Consider the following 20,490-nt stretch of genomic DNA (forward strand, 5'->3'; position numbering starts at 1 on the left):
GATTTAGCAGTGGCGCTAGCAGCAAACCTCGATGAAATATTCAGCAAAACATCCACGAGGACCATTCAGCTCTTTGCTTTTAATAGAATCCAGATCCCCCCCCCCTTTTTTTTTTCCCCCTGCAAACTTCCTGTTTTGAAACAATGTTGGCTTGACCCCGCGCTGATGCCTCCACAGCCCAGTGTCCTGGATTTTAAAGGACAATACGGCGCAAGGTATAGTCAGCAGGGGGGAAGGGCGACAACGAGACAGTGAAGTATTAGGACATCTCCAGGTTGTGTCATGATTCAGGAGAGAGGACTTGAAACTCAGAAGGAGACGCTGTACTCGACACTTTTCTTGCGCATTGTTTAGAGAGTAACTGATTCATATCGAAACATTTTGGTAGAAAGCACTGAATTAATGTTTAAGCTGACGTTTATGTTTTCCGCTGCCTCATGAATCATATCAGTAATGGCCGTATTTATTTGCGTTCAAGGGGAGACGCTGCAGGTAAAAGTCTTTTCAATTTTCAGATTATGGACCAGTTTAAACTTTCAACTGGAAACAAAGAATGACCTCATTTTCACAACCAGGTTTTAATTATTTTTTTTAACAACCGATTTGTGTGGGATGTTGTAACTTTAAGGTCCATTTACTCAAAAAGCTGTTTTTTTCCCCCCTCACATTTAGGGCGATGACATCAGCACTTAAAACAACACTTACAGTTACCAAATTCCCCCCGTCGTGTACTTGACCGGAGCTTGAAGTTTGTTTTTTCAAAAGGATTTGTTGATATCGAATTCTTGATTCATTGAGCTTTGAACCCCACAAAGAAAGGTGAACATTTTACACTTTTATTTTATTTCTTACACATAAAAAGCTTATTCAAGATATCAAAAATACTCGTTGACAAGAAAAAAAAGTGTATCTATCCAGGAATAACCGCTCTGAGATTAACAACCTCTCTTTCAGGAGAGTCCTAGCCCCAGAAGGGATCCTCTTGTACATATTTTTAGTGGTAGGGGAAAGCTGAGCACCCGGAGGACACCCAGGACCTTGTTGCTGTGAGACACGAGCGCTAACCACTGCACCACCGTGTCGCTCTTTATATCTAATATGTCAACACAAACAACCCATACATTTAAACCTATTATTCAGATTTTATCACCCAAAAAAAAAAAAAAAATATTCCTCATATTCAGGGTAGTAAATTACAGCAAAAATATATCTTTAAATTGCATTTCCTGCTCATCCTGTCTTTTTACTTTTCCTATTCAAGGATACAAAACATTCTTACCATTTTTTTCCTCCACACTCCCACCTCTACATGTTTCGGGACCAATTTCAAGAAAGTTAGAAAAGCTTTAGAAAACTACCAAGAAACATTTCTTTTTTGCTGTGACCTTGAGGCTCAACGGATCAAAGCACATATATTCGCAACATGACGATAGACTGTAGCTTCATAACGCCTTTCCCTATACATCTTTTTCAACACACACCTCTCTGTTTTTTTTTTTTGTTGTTATTTCGGCGTAAACTGACAAGCTACAGTTGCACATCCACCGAGATAATTACGGTATAATTTTGTTAAAAGCCGAGCCGCATCGCGCATCTGGATGCAAACAAACTGCGCGCATTTCAGCCGGCGCTATAAGATGCCATTTCCTTCTCATTAAATGCACCACCTGCAATCTAATGGAACAATAACCGTATCGCTAAAGAGAGGCTAGATTATAGGCTACGGCACAGTGAGGGGAATCAAGATGCGGCAGCCAAACACCAACCGAGAGAAAGCACATGATGCTATTATGTAATTATATCACTTAGTGCTAAGGAAAATGGATAGCTGTTTTTTTTTGGGGTTATTTATTTATTTTTACTTGAATGCCTTTCGTCTGTGGGGAGTACGGTCTTGCTAATCTTTAACAGAATAACGCAATCTGGAACCTGGCACCTGTATGAAAATCAAGATACATTTTTCTCACATTTCTCCACCATTACTTTAACAAAGACTGAATAATATATATATATATATATATTTTCCAAGTAAATAAATATACAGAGACACGGTGAGGAGCAAACTGGGTCAAAAGCCCCAAAATTATTTTTAAAAATGGACAATGCTAAACAGAAAGCTATGTTAGCTTCATGCTATACATGCTAACGTTAGCAACGAGTGCCGTTTTTCGCGTCTACGGAACAATTTGCTGTGAAAAAAACCTCCATATGGGCACATTTTAGGCTTGACTTTATTGGTGTGTGATGAGTATGTTCATAGTCCTTCAGAAAACGTCTAAAAAGAGTGAAAAATTGTGATTCCCATTAGAGCAGGGCAATATGGCCTAAAATCTATATCACGATATAAAAAAGAAATTTCACAATAACCATATATTTGACGATATAATTAACAATGGGCAAATCCAAGCCTAACGCCTATTAGGAGGATTAATTCAGTGATATTTTATTTTAAAAATGTTTAGCGCCATACTAGCTTCTCAAGCAGTTTACATTCTCCATTTCATTTTACTTTTTGAGCACCCTCGACTGTCCCTGTGTCCTACAGTCAGTGTTTATGCTGCTCTGATGGAGCTGAGCACAACATAATTTATATCGTGTCCACAACGATATTACAAATTACAACAATACCAAAACATTTGATTGCGATCACGATATACGATACGATATGGTCCACCCCTATTTCCCATGAGAGGTTTTCTCCCCCCTTGGCTAGGCCACGTCCCCTTGTATGGTACGTTGCCCTCTGTATAGCACATTGAGTTATGAAATATACTGCCCGCCTGTGCTCTGGTTTTGCTGAAGTTGGTCAGGACCTGAATGACCAGGTTATTCCATCAATGGAATACTTCTTTCCTGATGGCACGGGTATAATCCAAGATGACAATGCCAGGATTAATTTTATATGAGGGCAAGATACTTTACATTGCATTATTGACTGATTATTGTTAATCTGCGCCATCTGACCAACCCCAACAACTCACCGCTCACACGCCACATTCAAACAGGCGAAACGACCAACCGTCAACTCTCCAAATTTAAAGACGACACCTTTACCACCTGAGCCGCTTTCGTCTCAAAATCTAGATTCTTAGGAGTAAGGAGGAATCAGGAACTACAAATTAAAAGTACCAATGTTCATGTACTTTCATTAAGGGCGTCTCGTGTATGAGAGATATGCCATAAAGTCTGGGAGAATCCACTATAGCTCTACTATATAACCCTCCACATGGCTCTGGGTGTGTGTGCGAGCATGCGTGTGTGTGTGTGTGTGTGTGTGTGTGTGTGGGTGGGTGTGTGTGCGTGCGTGCGTGCGTGTGTGTGTGTGTGTGTGTGTGTGTGTGTGTGTGTGTGTATATGGAGTGCAGGGGGGGTGCAGTGGTGCTGGAGGAGTCCGGTCCACTGGGGCTTAGACCACTGCACATGAATAATGCATGAGCGCGGCCCGCTGCATCTCAGCAACATTTCCCTCGCTCTCCTCCCTCTCTCTCTCTCTCTCTCCCTCTCTCTCTCTCTCTCTCTCCCTCTCTCTCTCTCTCTCTCCCTCTCTCTCTTGCTCTCTCTCCTGCTCTCTCTCTTGCTCTCCCTCTCTCTCTCCCTCCCTCCCTCCCCCTCCCTCCCTCTCCCTCCCTCTCTCTCTCTCTCCCTCCCTCTCTTGCTCTCTCTCTCTCTCACCCTCTCTCTCTCTCTCTCTCTCGCTTTCTCGCTCTCTCTCTCTCTTGCTCTCTCTCTCTCCCTCTCTCTCTTGCTCTCTCTCTCTCTCTCCCTCTGTCCCTCCCTTGCTCTCTCTCTCTCTCTCTCCCTCTCTTGCTCTCTCTCTCCCTCTCTCCCTCTCTCTCTTGCTCTCTCTCTCTCCCTCTCTTGCTCTCTCCCTCCCTCTCTCCCTCTCTCCCTCTCTCCCTCTCTCTCTCTCTCTCTCTCTCTCTCTCTCTCTCTCTCCCCTCCGTCGCCGCTCGCCTCAAACTTGGGGAAGTCAGCAGCATCGGCGAGCGGCGACGCCAACTCAGCTGGAGCGGCCGGTCAAAATGAGATTCACCGAATAATGAGCTGCAATATTTATCAGACATGATTATGGGGAGGACTGACTGGACGTTTTGGACTTTGTTTATGGTGTGCTTTAGACACAGCAGCACGGTTTGAAACTACAATAACCTGGTTGGTGGGTAAATGCTGAAACTAGTGTGACTCCATACACTGCAAAAAGAAATAAGTCTTTTTTAGTGTCTTGCAAAAAGTGTAATTGTCATTGATTTGAGTTGGTAAATAAAAAAACAGCAACTGCCAATTAAAAAAAAGTTAAAACAACAGAACAAATAACTCATTCCACCAACTTCATACATTAAATCCCAATTTACATTAATTGAGATGTTTTTGTCTTATGTCGTTTTTTTTTTTTTTTTTTTAACTTATTAAGTCAAACTATAAAATAATAAAATAAAAATAATAATAATAATAATAAAATATAAATGGTCTTAGAAATTTTAACTTCTTTTTTGGAAAGGGCTTTTCAGAGAATTTAAAGCCACACCGCGTAGAATTTTACACAATAAATATTATTGAAATACAAGCATTTATTTTATAACTCCATCCAACTCCATTCTTTGATTAACAACTGCATTTTCTGTGTTGAGCTGGTCATTAGAAGCATGTTTTGTGTTGATGGCAAGAAAAGTCCAAAATGTTCCACAGTGTGCCTTTAAGTTCTTCATTCATTTGCTCTTCATTCACTCCACACACGGTGATTGCGAATGCACAGTAGTTACAGCTTCCCCTTTGGGTCGACTGACAGAAGCGTGGCCAAAAGACCCTCCAACATCATTCATCCTGGCCTAGTGTACATGTTTTAGTGGTCGGGGGGGAAACGCAGCCGTGAGGAGCACAAGCAAACGCCTGTGGTTTTTAATTTGAAACTGTAAAGCCGACTGAACAGACAACATTTTCAAAACAACACTTCTGTGAAGTGTAATACGTACACAAAGTCACTCAAAGTGCTTTACAAGGCGAGAAGAAAGTGTGTTAAAGTGCATACAATTACACGTGAAAAGGAAAACTGACTATCAATGACCTGAAACTCACCTAAAACCAAAGAGTGTAGACAAAATACGTGAAGTTGTAACTGTTTTCAGCCTGGATTCGAACATCGTCTCTAACCACAGTGATTGAAATAACAGGATTTCCCTCCTATTCCCTAAATACGCAGTTTCTTTCAAATGACCACATGACTAAACGCTCTGCCTGCGCGAAGATGTGCATTAATATTTAAAGGGGGACATGCTAATTCCGTGAGGGGGGCCAGTGTTCTCAAAGTGTCCGGGTCACCATCGCTCTGATCTGGATAAATATTGCATGATGGGAGTTAAACGGCGGCGTAGGAGCAACATCTCATCTTCATTGACCCTTGGCCCGCGCATTAGAGCGACCTAAACCGTCACTTTAGGTCTCAGCTGCAGGGGCCGCTTCCTGCAGACGCGTGAGGGAAATTGACTTCATCGATTGGAAATGGAGCGATACATGTCAGGATTGATCAGCTCCGCTATTAAGTGACAAGTAAGTGACGCTAACATGAGTTTTGACTGTCGAAAGCATCTGGGGGCAGAGTCTATTTACACAATGAATGGAAATACACGATTTTTGTTGTTGTTATTGTTGACAATGAACATCATAAGTACATTTACTTATTTATTTTCAATTGTGAATGCACCAAAAAACACTGCCGGATAACTGAACCATTGTACTTAAAGTTCATGGGCATTCAAAATACAAAAAACAGCCTAAAATCATGATAAGGGTTTGTGATTGGTAGTTGCTGGAGCTGCATGCATTGGCACGTTTGTTTTCTCTCATGGATTGTCGTTATTTATTCAATCTAAACCAACTCAGTAGCAATAAAAATGATTTAAAGCTGCACATGTGAAGAAATATCACAATCACATGCATGCACACGCATTACAGCAGCATACAGTTACAGCAGCACACAGTTACAGCAGCACATGTGATAGCCCAATTCCCACAGTGCAAGATATACTTTTCAATAAGCGCAGCCCTTTTTTTACTGCATACCAAAATGCATGACGTCTTTCCCCCTCTCATTATGTTCAACAGGAAGTTTTTATTCACAAACATTAGCTCCAAATCACAGCCAATGTACTTTTCGCCGACAAATATGAGCCTATTGTTGAGCCTTCCTCTCTAACAACACACCGGCATTTACGAAATCACATCCCTCTCGGACAATACCGGTAATATTCATCTCCATACTTCACCGAAAGCACAGACAGTGGCGTGTCAGCTACCAGATGAACTTGTTCTCCCCCCCTGTCCTGATGAGAGCGCAGCTGAAGGCGCATATGCTGCTACTATACCCCTCTCTGGGACAAGCACAGCAGGTCACCAGACTCGAAATACATTATTGGTGTAACTACGCTAACAAGCAAGCTGTCGAGAAGCTGAACTCTCTCCCTTCTCTCTCTGCTGCCCCCTGTTGTGTACCTTTTTGATATGGCTCTGCATGCATGTAAACTATTTGTGACTTTTTCCGTCTTTTCTCCATGTTGTGACACTTTTGATTGTCTCGACACCAAAATTTGCCTCCGCTGCCACCACAAGATGTCTGAATGTCTTTGCTAAGAGCTGCTAATAGGGCTGCCATGTTTTGGTGTTTTTTTGGTCATTCGATCGCAGGGCTTCACCCTCACCGTCTGCTTTTCTACGCTCGCAGATGAGTTCTCAATCGCCGTGACCAGTCATAAAAAGCGAAAGGAGAACCGAAAAAGTTTGGAACGCCAGGTTGAAGAAAATACAAATCTGATCTCGATCCAAAACGGAGGCGCTTGATGACGATCCGTCCCGCGTAAGCTAAACTAAACTGCTTCGCCGGATGCTTTCTGCTGACTTTTAAGCTTTTTTATGGAAATGGGAGTATGTAAAAATATGTAAAACTCGCCTCTACGCCATAATAGATGTAAAGTGGTCGGATGTATGCATATGGAAAACTTTGCGTAGTCCGCTGGCTTGTCTGTGCTCCGTCACCGCAGCAGACGCTTTGTCGCGCAAAAGGGTTCGGCGTTAACTTAGCAAACGAAAAAGAGCAAAGTCCACATTGTGTCGCGTGCCAAGCCGGCTGCAGAGACTGACGAGTCTCCGGCGAAGGCATGCAGCAGTTCTGGTTTGTGAACGCTCTTGTATAACCATGAGCGTACGGTAGGGCAGCACGTGGGTTTGGGGGGGCATCGATATGAGATCGATGTCCGAAAAATTTGAAATCCAGGAGCGTTAACGTTCGGGAGACGGTGTGTTTCGGAGCGTGGTCTTGGTCGACAGGGCGAGCAGGGTTCACACAATGCCACATGGAGACAGGAGGTTTTGTTGTTTGCAGAGAATACGAAGCTATATCAATAATTGCAACCTTAAAAGTGGCAATGTGGATTCGTTTTGCAGCCTTACACCCTAGATTTGACTAAAATCTTCTTATATTGTTGATATAACTTAACACATGAGTTGTAACAAGTTTTCCCTCACACAAATGTATCAACACAGTAGGTCTGTTGGTCTGTTGCACTGCCTTAGTGCCTGAAATAAATCGTACTTTCAAAAACATTGCAATTAGAAAAAACGACAACGCGTCAGTCATACATAATTTAAGTGTCTTCGAGTAATTATAAATCATTCTAAATTCTGAAACAATCAAGACTTGCTTTGTGACAAATGGCAACAGAGGTAAAAGTCAAATCTAACAAGCGCGTCCATGGAAACCCGTCGAGCCTGTTTTCTTCCTTTACAAATGTTACTCACACGGTTACGAGCCTGTGTAACTATTTTTCAAGTTTCGAGTTTGAACAAGGAAATGCTTACGGGTCATTAAAGTTCAAGTGGAGGTGCGTGATTTGAAATTCGTGCCACATTGCTCCTTCTTTCAGAAACCGCCAAAATGAGCAGGTTTATTACGATTGGAAATTGCAATTAACGTTAATGTAAAAAAAAAAATGAAGCTTCGTGATTCCCCGTGCATATTTTAAACAAGCCTGGAGGAGACTGGAATAAAGGCTCAGGTTTTGGTCATCATCTTTCCAGTAGAGGTGGATTCCTCTGTTGTTTTCATGAGCACATCACATCGCTTAAAACAACAGCAACTCCTTATTAACTGTGCCATGAGAAAAATAAAGACAGTTCAGTCGGTTCCATCGCTGCTACATTGATTGAAAGCGTCAAACCAACGCGTGCATCTCGCAACTTTTTCCACGCGAACTTTACAACACATTTTGGGGGGAAATCGTTGTCGCTGGTATCGCTTTATTGCGCTGATTGAGACGCGTCACGCACAGGAGTCGTGTGTGTCAAAGAGTTCCTATTCAAAACTCCGCGAACTTCATTCCGTTTGAAAACACAAGCCACGTGAGAGGAGGGGGGAATGAAAATGTGCGCAAAACAGGCGATGTATCTTTACGCGTTGGTCTTGTTTTTGTTTTTGCGTGTGTTGTGTTGTGTCGCCTCACCTCAGTGCGCGCCTGCAGCCGCTTGTTCATCTCGTAGATCCGGTACTCCGGCTGGACCATGTACGGCGAGTGTCTCCGGTAGAAAGGTCCGAACGGGGACGAGTAGAAGGGGTCGTGGTTCGAGTTAGACATGGCAGTAGTGGTGGAGGTGGAGATGGTCGCTGCTGCTGCTGCTGCTGCTGCCGCCGCTGCTGCTGCTGCCGGTGCTGCTGCTGCTGCTGCTGGGCGAGAGGAGATTTCAGCATCCAGAAGAAGCGGGCACGGCCGAAGCGGAGGAGCGCATGGGAAGGGGGGGCAACCCAAAAAAAAAAGAGCGTGTGCTTGGTCCGCGGGGTCGGTCTATAGGAGAGAGGGGGAGACTGAACAAGAAGAAGAAGAAGAAGAAGAAGGAGGAAAAAAAGGGGAGTTCTCGCGTGGAGAGGGAGAGCAGCAGTTGCCGAGGCTCAGCTGCACTGTGCCAGGCTGGCCCCTTCGCTCCGCCGCTATAGCGTGGAGCCCGGAGGAGGAGGGAGGGGAGGGGAGGGGAGAGCGGAGTGTGGAGTGTGGTGGTGGTGGTGGAGGAGGAGGAGGAGGGAGCGTTTCCTGTTCCCTGAAGACCCACGCTCGGTTGTTCGGCGCTCTCCTGCAAAGTTCAAGTCGAGACGAGAGAGTGTGCGTGTGTGTGTGTGCGGAAGAGTGCGCGTGGAAAGGTTGCTGCGCTGCGCTGCGTGTCTCTCTGTTGTCGGAGCGCGTGTGCATCCACGAGGCGTTTCGATAAAGGCTCGTGCGGTGTGTTCAGGTCTGCAGCGCCGTGTTATTGTGAGTCAAATTGGCGACATGTTGCTGGCTTAGAGTGATGCACTAATCCGAACATCTCCAGCCCCTTTCCAGGTAGAGCTGCCCAAAATGTTTCCCACATTTCTACACACGCGTGGCGAGGATGAGTTACATTGTGAAATTCACTTTCTTTTTGTTCTGGACACATTTCGGTTAATGGAGTAGTAAAGTATTTATTTATGTATAAGTCGTTTTCTCTAACTGTTGGATTAACTCCACCAACAATATTGTGATCGAAGCATTTTTGGATGCGTAAAAGTAGCTCACTGGGTGACAAAGATTGGAGACACTTGCACTAATTGGTTCAAAAAGTGGAATAAGTTAAGCCTAATGAAAGTGGACCACAAAACCAGTAATGATCAATAACGATGAATGAAACAGCCCAACATTTTGCTGTGTATTTCTCTGTTTAAAGCAGTACTAAGTAACGTGTTTACCTTAATAAATCCTTTCCGTAGTCCCTGTGGGGGTAATACAAGTGTTTATGGGATGATTGGAGGGTCTTTCATCTCCCCCTGGTGTCTCTGGACAGAAAACCATGTTTGCAACTTGACTGCCACCGGTGCGGAGAAAGCAATACACACTAATGGAATCACGAAGAAGAAGCTAACATGCTAACGGGCAAAGCTAACTGCAGGCTAACGTCACTTTAAACAGTATTTACAGCCAAGTTTGAGTGAAAAAAAATATTTCCGTTGTATAATTGGATGCACAGTAACCCTCTCTCCCTTCGCCTTTCCTGTCAGCGTAGTATTTACTCTCCAAGACAATTAATAAGTTAAAAAATCGTAACTTGCTACGAAACCTGCAGTTGCACTAATGGCCTCTAGGGGGAAGAGTTACTTAGTACTGCTTTAACTCTGGTCCATGTTGCTCTCAGTTTATTGCCTTAATGGTAAATGGTTTCAACTTATATATTAGGCACTCAAAGCGCTTTACAGCAAGGAGCCTCTCTCGTTCATACACCAGTGTACGCAGACACTGGAAGCAAGGTGGGTGAAGTGTCTTGCCCAAAGACGCAATGACAATGTACACCTTTAGGATCCGAACCCCCGACCTTCCGATCTTGAGACACTTGAGATAGTTTTTCCTATTAACAGCATTACACTTTCATAAGTCGTAGCTAAAAAGAAAATATATGAATTTAAAAAATGACCATTAATATGAGTCACTGGGTCCATGATCTCTCTGTACAAGACCAAACATTTCCTCAAAAACAAAATATATTAGCCTCTATATAATAGTATAGGCCTTTAAAATGCTGTGATGTCACCTGCAACCCAGCAATAGACAATTCAACTAAGGAGTTCAAAAGTTGAGAAAGGAGTCCGTTAGTCCAGAATGTAACATTTCAAACTCTCCTTTGGTTTATTTTTCATGGAAATGCGGCAGGAATTCCAGAAGTCACTGCAGCTCTGACACAATCCCAAGCTCGATGAAAAGAGCTAGGCTTTTAAATAGCCAATTGAAAAGAAAATATTTTGAGTTCTGAAAGCTACGTTTATTTTACCACTACTGTACCTGGTTGGTGCTACAGCCATAGTGCAACTTCATACGCACAGTATCACAAGCATATGCTAGGCGGCGAGGGCCAGGTCTATCATGAGGAGACTGAGCATCCAGCATGTGTTGAGAACCCAGTAGCTCCAGACTCATGCCAAACAGTTCATCAAAACCAAACTGCGCAACCGGATAAGGAAATAGGCTAATGATTTCTGCTCATGAATATAGCAAAAGGATATGAATTTATACCGTACAAGGCATGACAGTAACTTTTCTGCTCCCTGGCCACAATTTAATGCTTTTGCCTATTACCTTTTTGAAATAAGCCTTTTAATGGTTGTTCAGTTGATTCCAACTGTAACATCAAGCAAAAACTTGGTAACATCAGGCCAAGAACATGTTTCAATTTCTTAATGTGCTATTGTGCCTCCCCGTCGCCATATTGGATAAGCCATTTCTAATGCAAATAATGTCAAAATGAATCTGAATTGACGTTACAAAGCTACTAACTGCTCATCTATCAGCAGAGAGCATGAGAGGTGACAGGAATTACTAAAACAACAGGGCACTGCACAAAAAACAGCATAATCTTGAAACATAAAAATTGCTATATTATGGATTTTGCCAGAATGCTAATGAATGATTAGCTACTGTGATTAGCAAACAGGTCAAACATAATGCAATATAAAAAGTCCTCTGGAGACTGAAAGGTGCCGTGTAAATGTTTGAAACTTTCAGAGTGTATGGAGGTGCTCTGGTCAAATGGGCAATTTGGTTTAAATATGTAATTTCAAACTTTTAGGGATTGATATAGATCAGTTTTTGCCTATACTTTCTCTTTATGAAAGTGGTCTGTTATTTGCCAATATGACTGTGTGACATCACACACAACAATAAGCTACTATAATAAGCTGTTCCATTGAAACAAAGCAAAAAACAACAACACAATTTTATCTGAATCTCCTCAAAAACGTTTTTTACATCTAATCACAAAAATATATTATATACACATTTCTCCAAGCAAATTGAAGATATTTCTATATTTAAAATATTCCTTCATTGTGTATGGAAAAAGTAATATGATAATTAATGCCAGAAAAAGGGACTAGACGGAGTTTAAAAATATACACATTATGTACTTTCCAACCCCTACTTGCTCCAGCAATTCCTAATATGTAAAATGAGCCCAGACCTATTCACCACAACTGCCGCTAAAAGCCTGCACTGTCACTCAAAAAGGTATTAATTCATGTCCGAAGTGCCATCATGCACAAGCCTACGCCTACACGCATACGACCTGAGGTGGCAGTAGTGAGCATAAAATCACCACCACCAATGTACCGTCCTACACAAGCTTAATATAGAGACTGCAGTTACACGTAAGACCTGAGGTGGCAGTAGCGAGAATAAAATGTCAACTTCCATCTAGTCCCTTTAAGAAAATCCAGAGTAAATGTAATATTTATTTGTGAACAGATGTTTAAAAAGAGCATTGTCGTCGGCTCTATAGCAGGTTAAAATCAGAATATCCCATTATGATCAGCTGCGATGCGCCACTTCTCATGAACGGAATCAGAGCTTTTTATTATTAAACTCAGCTGGCCAAAGTGGCAAAGGAGAGTGAAATGGTTTTAAGCTAAAATAAAATCCACCAGTGTTTAGCTAATTGGCTAGTGTTACAGTCAAGCCCTAGTAACATCCTGGTATGAATCAAATGCACATTGCAACATATAAAAGCGATTTAGCAGCTGCAACAATTAGCATAGCATGTTTGGCTAACATGTGTGACTCACCCTAGAACAAAAACAAAAAGTGCACTTTGCTTTGCCTTCACCTTTTTCTGTGTACTTTCCTCTAAAATGGCGAAATATGTAGTTCGATATCATGTAAATCATTACTTTATTTTATTTTTTCCCCACCATGTGCTTTACCTGTGTCCAGGTCGGTTCAAAATATGGTGGTGGGTGTAGAGTAAAGCCAAGGCTACAGCACCTCCTACTGGGCACTCGTGGTACAAATAAAACAAACAACCTTAAATGAGATCAAATTAGAAGAATTACACAGAAAAATAAGCTGATTTATTCATTTATTTTCCCCCATCAAAAGGAAACTACATTTCGTACCCCCTACTAAGTGCTCTTGCAAACCCAGAGGTGCCTCTACCCTTGGATGGTAAACACTAGTAGGCATTGACATTTGTCCCATAGTGATTGACACAGCTGTAAAAGGATTTCGGTTTAGTCTGCTGAGATGAACTAGGACACACCAGGATTTGATTCTCGCCAATGTGCCGCATCTTATCAATTCATCTTCTTATGACCAGAGCTTTACAGTGGCAGCTTACGGCATTGTGGACTGTAGTTACATCACCACCATTTCACAGTGGGATAAGAAAAAGGTTCAAGCTGAGGAAAAAAAATGGTGCCGGAGCAACTTTTTCATGTGTGTGTTCTGAATGTCTCCTTCTGTTCTGAGTTACATTGTTTCAACTCTACAGCAACGGAAAGTGCCCAGCAAGCCGACAGCTCCTACTTTCTATTTCAGGCAGGAGCTAACAGCAAATCATTTACTTCGATAAGTTTGTTCATTTTCAGTCCAATCACAGTTGTTGCACATTCGTAACTCATCACTCAAATGCAGAAAGCTTTCTCCAATATAAGATGATATCCACTATTAGAAAGATTTGCCAAAATCCATGCACCTCCTCCCAAAATATAAAGTATCGCTGGGTTTCAGATGACATCCCCATACTCATCTCACAGCCTTGTCAGTCCTGGCAGCCTTCAATTTGTCAGAAGTTACTCTCTTTTTTAAATTAAGTAACAGTTAGTCAAAGCGCAATTTCACCTTGAGGAAAGGTGAAGAGAATCGTACATGCCAACAGAAGGGACACGCTAACCAAGGGAACATAATGATTAACAGTATTGATTTTACGGTTTATGCATGTATTGATGGACATTACAGATCTATTTATTTGAGACATGCAAAGGTATAAGGATAGGAGAATGTCAATTGAATGAATAAGATAAGATAAGATAAACCTTTATTAATCTCACAAAGGAGAAATTCACTTGTTACAGTCGGCGTTACTTCACAGTCTTATTGTACAGTCTGACAGCAGTGGGGATGAAGGCTTTGCAGTAGCGCTCCGTCCTGCACTGAGGGTGTCTCAGTCTGCCACTGAGAGAGCTGCACAGCTCTTCTACAGTCCCGTGCAGTGGGTGGGAGGTGTTGTCCATGATGGAGGTGAGCTTGGCTAACACCCTCCTGTCCCTCACCTCCTCCACAGAGTCCAGGGGGCAGCCCAGGACGGAGCTGGCCCTCCTGACCAGCTTGTTCAGTCTGTTCTTGTCCCACTCTGTGCTGCCTGGGGCCCAGCACACGGCAGCGTAGTGGAGAGCAGAGGCCACCACAGAGTCATAAAAAGTCCTGAGCAGAGGCCTGCTCACTCCAAACGACCTCAGTCTCCTCAGAATGATCTCTCACTTAGCATCTGTATCTGGTGTTGTTCAAGGTAGACCTCATTTTATCGAATTATCATACAGAAAAAAGAAGAGCCATTTCATAAACATTGTACACAAAATGTACATCTTTCCCGCTTTTAACAATTGTTTGTGTAGATGCCATCTTCACTTTAGCACCTACAGACACCAAATGTTCCAGTCTCATTCGAATGTTATGATGATTTTTTCAGAAGGACATCTCAATTTGGGCTGGGTTTACGGGAAAGCCCGATATCGATTCAAAAACCTTTATATACGCCTTCTTCCCATAATAATGCCATGTGACTTCTTGCATTTTTGTTTTGTTCAAGTCATGTTAAAGCAGTACTTGTTAACCTTGATAAATCCTTCCCATAGTCCCTCTGGGGGTAATACAAGTGTTAATGGGATGATTGGGGGGTCTTTCATCTCCCCCTGGTGTCTTTGGCCAGAAAACCACAATTGCACCTTTGCTGCCTCCGGGTTGGAGGCGCAATACACACTAATGGAATCACGAAGAAGAAGCTAACAGGCTAACGGGCAAAGCCAACTGCGCGCTAGCACCACTTAAACAGTATTTACAGCCAAGATGAAAGAGTGAAAACAATGATCTCCATTGTGTAATTGGATGTACAATATCCCTCTGTCCCTTTGTCTTTTCTGTCAGCGTAGTATTTACTCTCACGGACAATTAATGAGTAAAAAAACGCAACATGCTACGACACCTGCAGTGGCGTTTATGGCCTCTAAGGGCATGAGATACTTAGTATTGCTTTAAATAAAAAGTACACAAATAATGTTACTGCATTGGGTTCTATTCTTAATGTACATATTCATATTGATAGTGCACCAAGTTAGAGTGAGTTTCTACTATTTGCAGCATTAGTTCTTCTAATGTCATCCATATCCAAGTCAAATTGGTACTGCATGACATCCTTGGATCCTCGAATCAAATCGATTTTCGAAATCCGAATTACCCAGCACTGCTTTCAATATCAAATTTCTAGCTTGATTTATTGAGCTTTGCAAAAAAACATTGTGACACTTTAATTTTCATGGATTTTTTTCTACCTCAGTAATAACCATTCGAAAGCTAAACAAGACGTACAAAATCCCCCCTGAATATACTCCTTGTATCTCAAATGTGAAACAAACCCATACATTGAAACCTGGCTCTTTACATTATTCTGATTCTGTCGCCACAAATGCAGACAATTATGGCAATTTTACATTTTGAAAACATCCAAAAACTATTGCAGCCTCCACTCAACAGTGTGAGAGGCTGACCATGATATAACTGTATGTACCTCAAACACATCAGCGCAGTAGTACTCCGCTCCACACCAATGTCAGCAGAGACAGCATTAAACACACAAGGTGAAAGTGCTGAAAACTAACACCTTTTTCCATACAGGTTTAAACACCAACAATGCTGTGGTGTCAACTCTGGCAGTACTTTTAAGAGCCAGACCAAAGCTTGAACATGTTCTGCAACACATCCAATTAGCCGAGCCCCTGATTAGATTCACCCGGACCTAACCAGGTCTACCTTTTTCCATTGGGTTCATATAGTAGAATTAAAGATGGCGGCGCATCCGTGTGCTCTGGTTGTGACAGACGTTTGGAGTGTCATTTCATGAGCATGTATTGATTGTGTTGCCTCCAGTCAATGGCGCTAATGACACAGTGTTAGTACCTGCCGTAACGCTGTAAGAATGAGGAGTGATTTGCGATCAGGAGCGACGAGAGAAGGGGCCGTCTGCTGTCTCCGGACTGTAAATGTGGAAGTAAACATTTGGTAAGCTACCTGCTTCTGTCTGCAGCAGTCTGAGCTGTGTTCCAAACAAAGAGAAAGAAAAATCTATGTCCATGATATAATCTTATATTTGTGAAAAGATTATTGCTCTCCCTGGCGCAGACTGTTGTGTCATTGGGCAAGACATTTCACCCACCTTAACGTGTGAATGTGGTGTGTGAGTGAGTGAATGGGTGGAGGTTGGTCAGTCCACCCCAGGGCAGCTGTGGCTCCAACAGTTAGCTTAGCACCACCGAGCATAGAGTGGGGCTAAGTAGTGATTTGAGAAATCTGTCAACTCAAGCTTGGGAAGTGCAATACAATACAATTGTAATAGTATTTTCTGCTCACAGTACAGGTTATCATTTGTGGGTGGCTATAAGGTCCTACATATGTTACAATTATGCCAAACATGCAGTTTTAAGGAGAATACATTGAAATTGTATTTAGTGACAGAATACTGAATACTTGCCTGAAAATGTGTTTTGTAACGAATTCCGTTACTTTGTCCAATCAGAGTATTGTAATCTGAATACTAATGCTTCCATGTTGATTTGCATTATATTTATGCATAAATATGATATTAACATTGTGAAATGTGTAGGCTACGTTTGTTGGAATGCCAGTTTTATACTTATCTACCACTACTAAGGAATTGAAAAACTCTCTTAGCAAAAGCACAGGGGCAGCAGATTTTCTTATTTGTTTATTAGGATCCCCAGTAGCTGTAACCATGGGCCAGCTAATCTTCCTGAGGTCCTTCTGAGCAGATCACGTCACATGACTCACATGCATATTGTTTGTATGAACTGTGATATAAGGAGTTTTGAATCTTCATTTCATTTTGAGAGGAAAAAACAGGTCATCATTAAAAGTTCTTTCTTAATAATGTTGTGCAATATGAAGTTAAAATGAAATGCTGAGTACTTTGAAGTATTCCTTTGGTTTCAGGAAAGTAAATGGAAGTCAATATTTCATTTACATTGACATTGTCTAGGTTTGGGAGCCGGACCATGCCTCGACCTATCACACTTTGCACACCAACCACTCTTGCTTTCACCACATTCATATGCTGATTTTAAAATGGTCACCTTTGCCTTTGCCTGATTTAGTGGCTGATCTTCCAGGACGATCATGATATCCTTGGCCGTTGACATATAAACATGACATATAAACATACAAGCAGTAAGAAATGTGGTCACAATCCTTCAGAAACGTCCCTATGTTAATGACAATAAGTAGGAAAACAACGTGGCCTGAAATTGTCCAAACCCTATCAGCGCAGAGACGGCGCCTCCGTAAACGAAAGCCGGCGGAGTGGAACCCTGCACTGAAATCCATTAAGATTGAGATCAGTAAAATTAACAAGGTGACAGTTAATTAATGGGGCCGTACAAAGTGACTGCATTTGTCAAGCTGACCAGGACATGTGCTCATTTCATTATGATGACTTATAATTGGGCCACTATTAACAGACATTCTGTGACATCTAGAGGTATTTTTGAACACTTTTCTTTCTTTGAGGTTTTTTTTTTGTCCCCTAAATGAATGTGTCTCTATAAGTGTGACAAATGTTTTCGCAAAGCAGTCATCTGAACTATTGATAATCCACGACCATTAGTCACTATAGCAAAACTGTACAATTAGCTTGATTGCACGATGTGGCTACGCTAGTTCCGATGGCTGATGTAGTGCTTCCTGTTCCCTATTCAAATGTTCTTATTTTGCAGCGAATATCAACGGATCTACATACAGTAAAAACAATCTTACTATACTTGTCTATAGAAATAACTATGTTTAGTTTAATTATTCATAGCACATCAGACAGTTTTAATATGGGCTTGGATGTTGAATTTGACCAGCTTCTCCAAAACGCAAGAGAGCTGCGTACGCTTCAAAGACAATCGTGCAAAATGTGTAGAAGACTTGCGTTTTGTTCTTGTACTTTACTATATTGATCCAAATGTTTCGAGACTGTGTTCAGCGTTTTTCAGAACAAAAAGTGAGTCATCAAGCGCATGTAGAAAGTGTTTGGCGAGGTAGTGAGAAAGTGCTGAAGAGCTACTGGAGATCCCTGGTGTACATACTTTGAATTTCATTCCAATTGCCCCGAGTGTTTGAGAGAAATGCAATTTAAATTTCTCTGGGACTTGACAATAAACTTTATTGATCTTATCTTAACATTATCGCCTATAAATGAAACTAAACAAATTGTAAACAAAATATGACATGCATGCATATCTTAAAGGGACTACGCGGGGTTTAAAAATGTTAAAATTAAGTATTTTCCTCCCCCTACATGTTTCAGCCATGTCCTAATGTGTAGAATGAGCTCAGACCTGTTCACCACAACTGCCTCTAAAATCCAGCACTGTCACTCAAAAAGGTGACACTTCGGGTCCGAAGTGCCGTCATGCACAAGCTTAGCGGTAATACAGAAGCTGCAGTTACGCATACGACTTGAGGTGCCAGTAGTGAGCATAAAATTTGGGAAACACAATATCTTTCACTCTTTTTAGCCATTTTCAGGCGAAATATAAACTTATTTATCTCCTACAAATAAAGTCAAGTCTAAATCGGGTCCATTTGGATGTTTATTCACAGCTGATTGTTCAGTAGAAGTGAAAAAACGGCAGTCGTAGCTGGCACTAGCAAGTGTTAGCTAAGCATCATGTTAGCATTCTCCGTTATTTATGTATTTTTGGGCTGTTGAACCTCTTTGCTCCTCTCCATGTCTTTGTATCTTTATTTAGTAGAAAACTATATTCATAATTCAGCATTTGTTAAAGTAGTTTTTGAATAATTTGAGAAAGTTTAGATTTTTCTCTAAATTGTTTTCCCCCTTAAACTTGACCATGTATGGGCGATTCCAGAGATGCCGCCTGTATCTATACCATAACATAGTGTAGCTACTTTATTTGGATGTAATCACTTGAGCATATGAAAATGATGTTGCTGTAATGAAATGAAAAATGATTAAGAAAAAAGTGTCCTTTGAAATGTAGCTGAAGGACACACTTAACTCTCTACTACTCACTACTGCCACCTCAGTTCTTATGAGTAACTGCAATTTCTATATTAAGCTAGTGCACTGGTTCTCAACCTTTTGGAGCCGTGACCCCCATTATAACAGGTAAAGGGATTCATGACCCCCGCCCAGGTCACACCTTGAGAAATAGGAACATTAGCCTACATAATTCTTTACATTATATGCTAATGAAAATATGTATATTTTATCTAAATGATCTGGCGACCCCCCCAAATTTGTCTCGCGACCCCCTTGGGGGTCCCGACCCCCAGGTTGAGAACCACTAAGCTAGTGCATGACGGTTCTTCGGACCCGAAATTAACACCTTTTAGAGAGACAGTGAATGAAAAGGTCTGGGCTCATTCTACACATTAGCCAAACTACATGTTTTTTCATAGATATTTCAAAGACATAAAGTCTGGGAGCAAACATGATCTCAACGATTTCCCGGTGGGCGTGATTGACAGACGGCATCAACCAATCAGAGCAACGCTAGATACGTCGCAGCAACAAGTGTAAGCCTTTCCAAAAACGTCCTTTTTTACGAGGAACGCTTCGAACGCTGTTTCTTGCTCCAGTTTTAGGGATTAAATTTGTTTTTCAAATGATTTAAAAGACGAAAGAGCAGAAGAAAACATCGTATCACTCGCCACGCCGCCATCCCTATTGTTTTGGTAGAGTGTGGTGACGGCTTCCGCCTCTTGGGGGAATGAAGTCCCGCCTCTCGGTGCGTGATTGGACCGATGTGGGTAAAATCGTGAAATGATAGGCTGCGAGGAGCTGTCCAGACGGTTATTTGAACAGAGAGGAGGAGTGTCTGGCAGGCCAGGCAACATTAGGACATTGCTGGAACATGTAGGGGGATGAAAATACATAGTTTTAACATTTTTAAACTCTGTATAGTCCCTTTAAACATAGAGAGACCAACCACTAAGCCACAATCATACAGCAGTTTCCCAGTCAAGTATTTTTTTCTTTATCCATTTGAATGACACTAAATGGCGCAGGTCCGCGGCGCTCCTAAACCGTGACATGTTACAGCAGCGCATGTCACCAACATGTTCATTTTCCACAGCACATTCAAAGCCTCCTCTGGTCTCTTTTCCGGCAGAGGCGAATTTCCCCCCACCCACCCAATGCTCCTTTCCCTCCGCCGTGACAGATTAGGCCCCGGCTCGCCACGTAACCGCTCAGAAATCTAAAAATAAAAACAGCAAAACGTCTCACATTAACTGCCTGTATACTGGGAATAATGAAGAGCGTTTATGAAGTCGGACTTCTAATCCAACGCGAGCTGAATGCTGCAACGGCGGGCTGAATGGAGCGAGATAAAAGTTGTAATCCAAGCGCCTCAGGCATGGGGGTAATTAAAAAAAA

General features: G+C 42.0%; 1 protein-coding gene across 5 annotated transcripts in view; it reads right to left on the reverse strand.

The window, feature by feature from the left end:
- The window catches only part of ldb2a (LIM domain binding 2a), a 141,802-nt gene extending 132,636 nt beyond the window's left edge, over positions 1 to 9,166 (reverse strand). For 3 of the 5 annotated variants that reach the window (XM_079557294.1, XM_079557292.1, XM_079557293.1), the window contains exon 1: positions 8,490 to 9,163. In XM_079557294.1, the coding sequence (XP_079413420.1) occupies positions 8,490 to 8,621 (132 nt within the window). In that variant the 5' untranslated portion in view covers positions 8,622 to 9,163. Of the gene's footprint in view, positions 1 to 8,489 lie in introns of all 5 variants that reach the window. The other 2 variants (XM_079557295.1, XM_079557296.1) reach the window with 2 other exon arrangements.
- Between the last annotated feature and the right edge of the window lie 11,324 nt (positions 9,167 to 20,490).

The sequence above is a fragment of the Gobius niger genome, assembly GCF_951799975.1.
Source record: "Gobius niger genome assembly, chromosome: 5".
NCBI classification, from domain to species: Eukaryota; Metazoa; Chordata; class Actinopteri; order Gobiiformes; family Gobiidae; genus Gobius; species Gobius niger.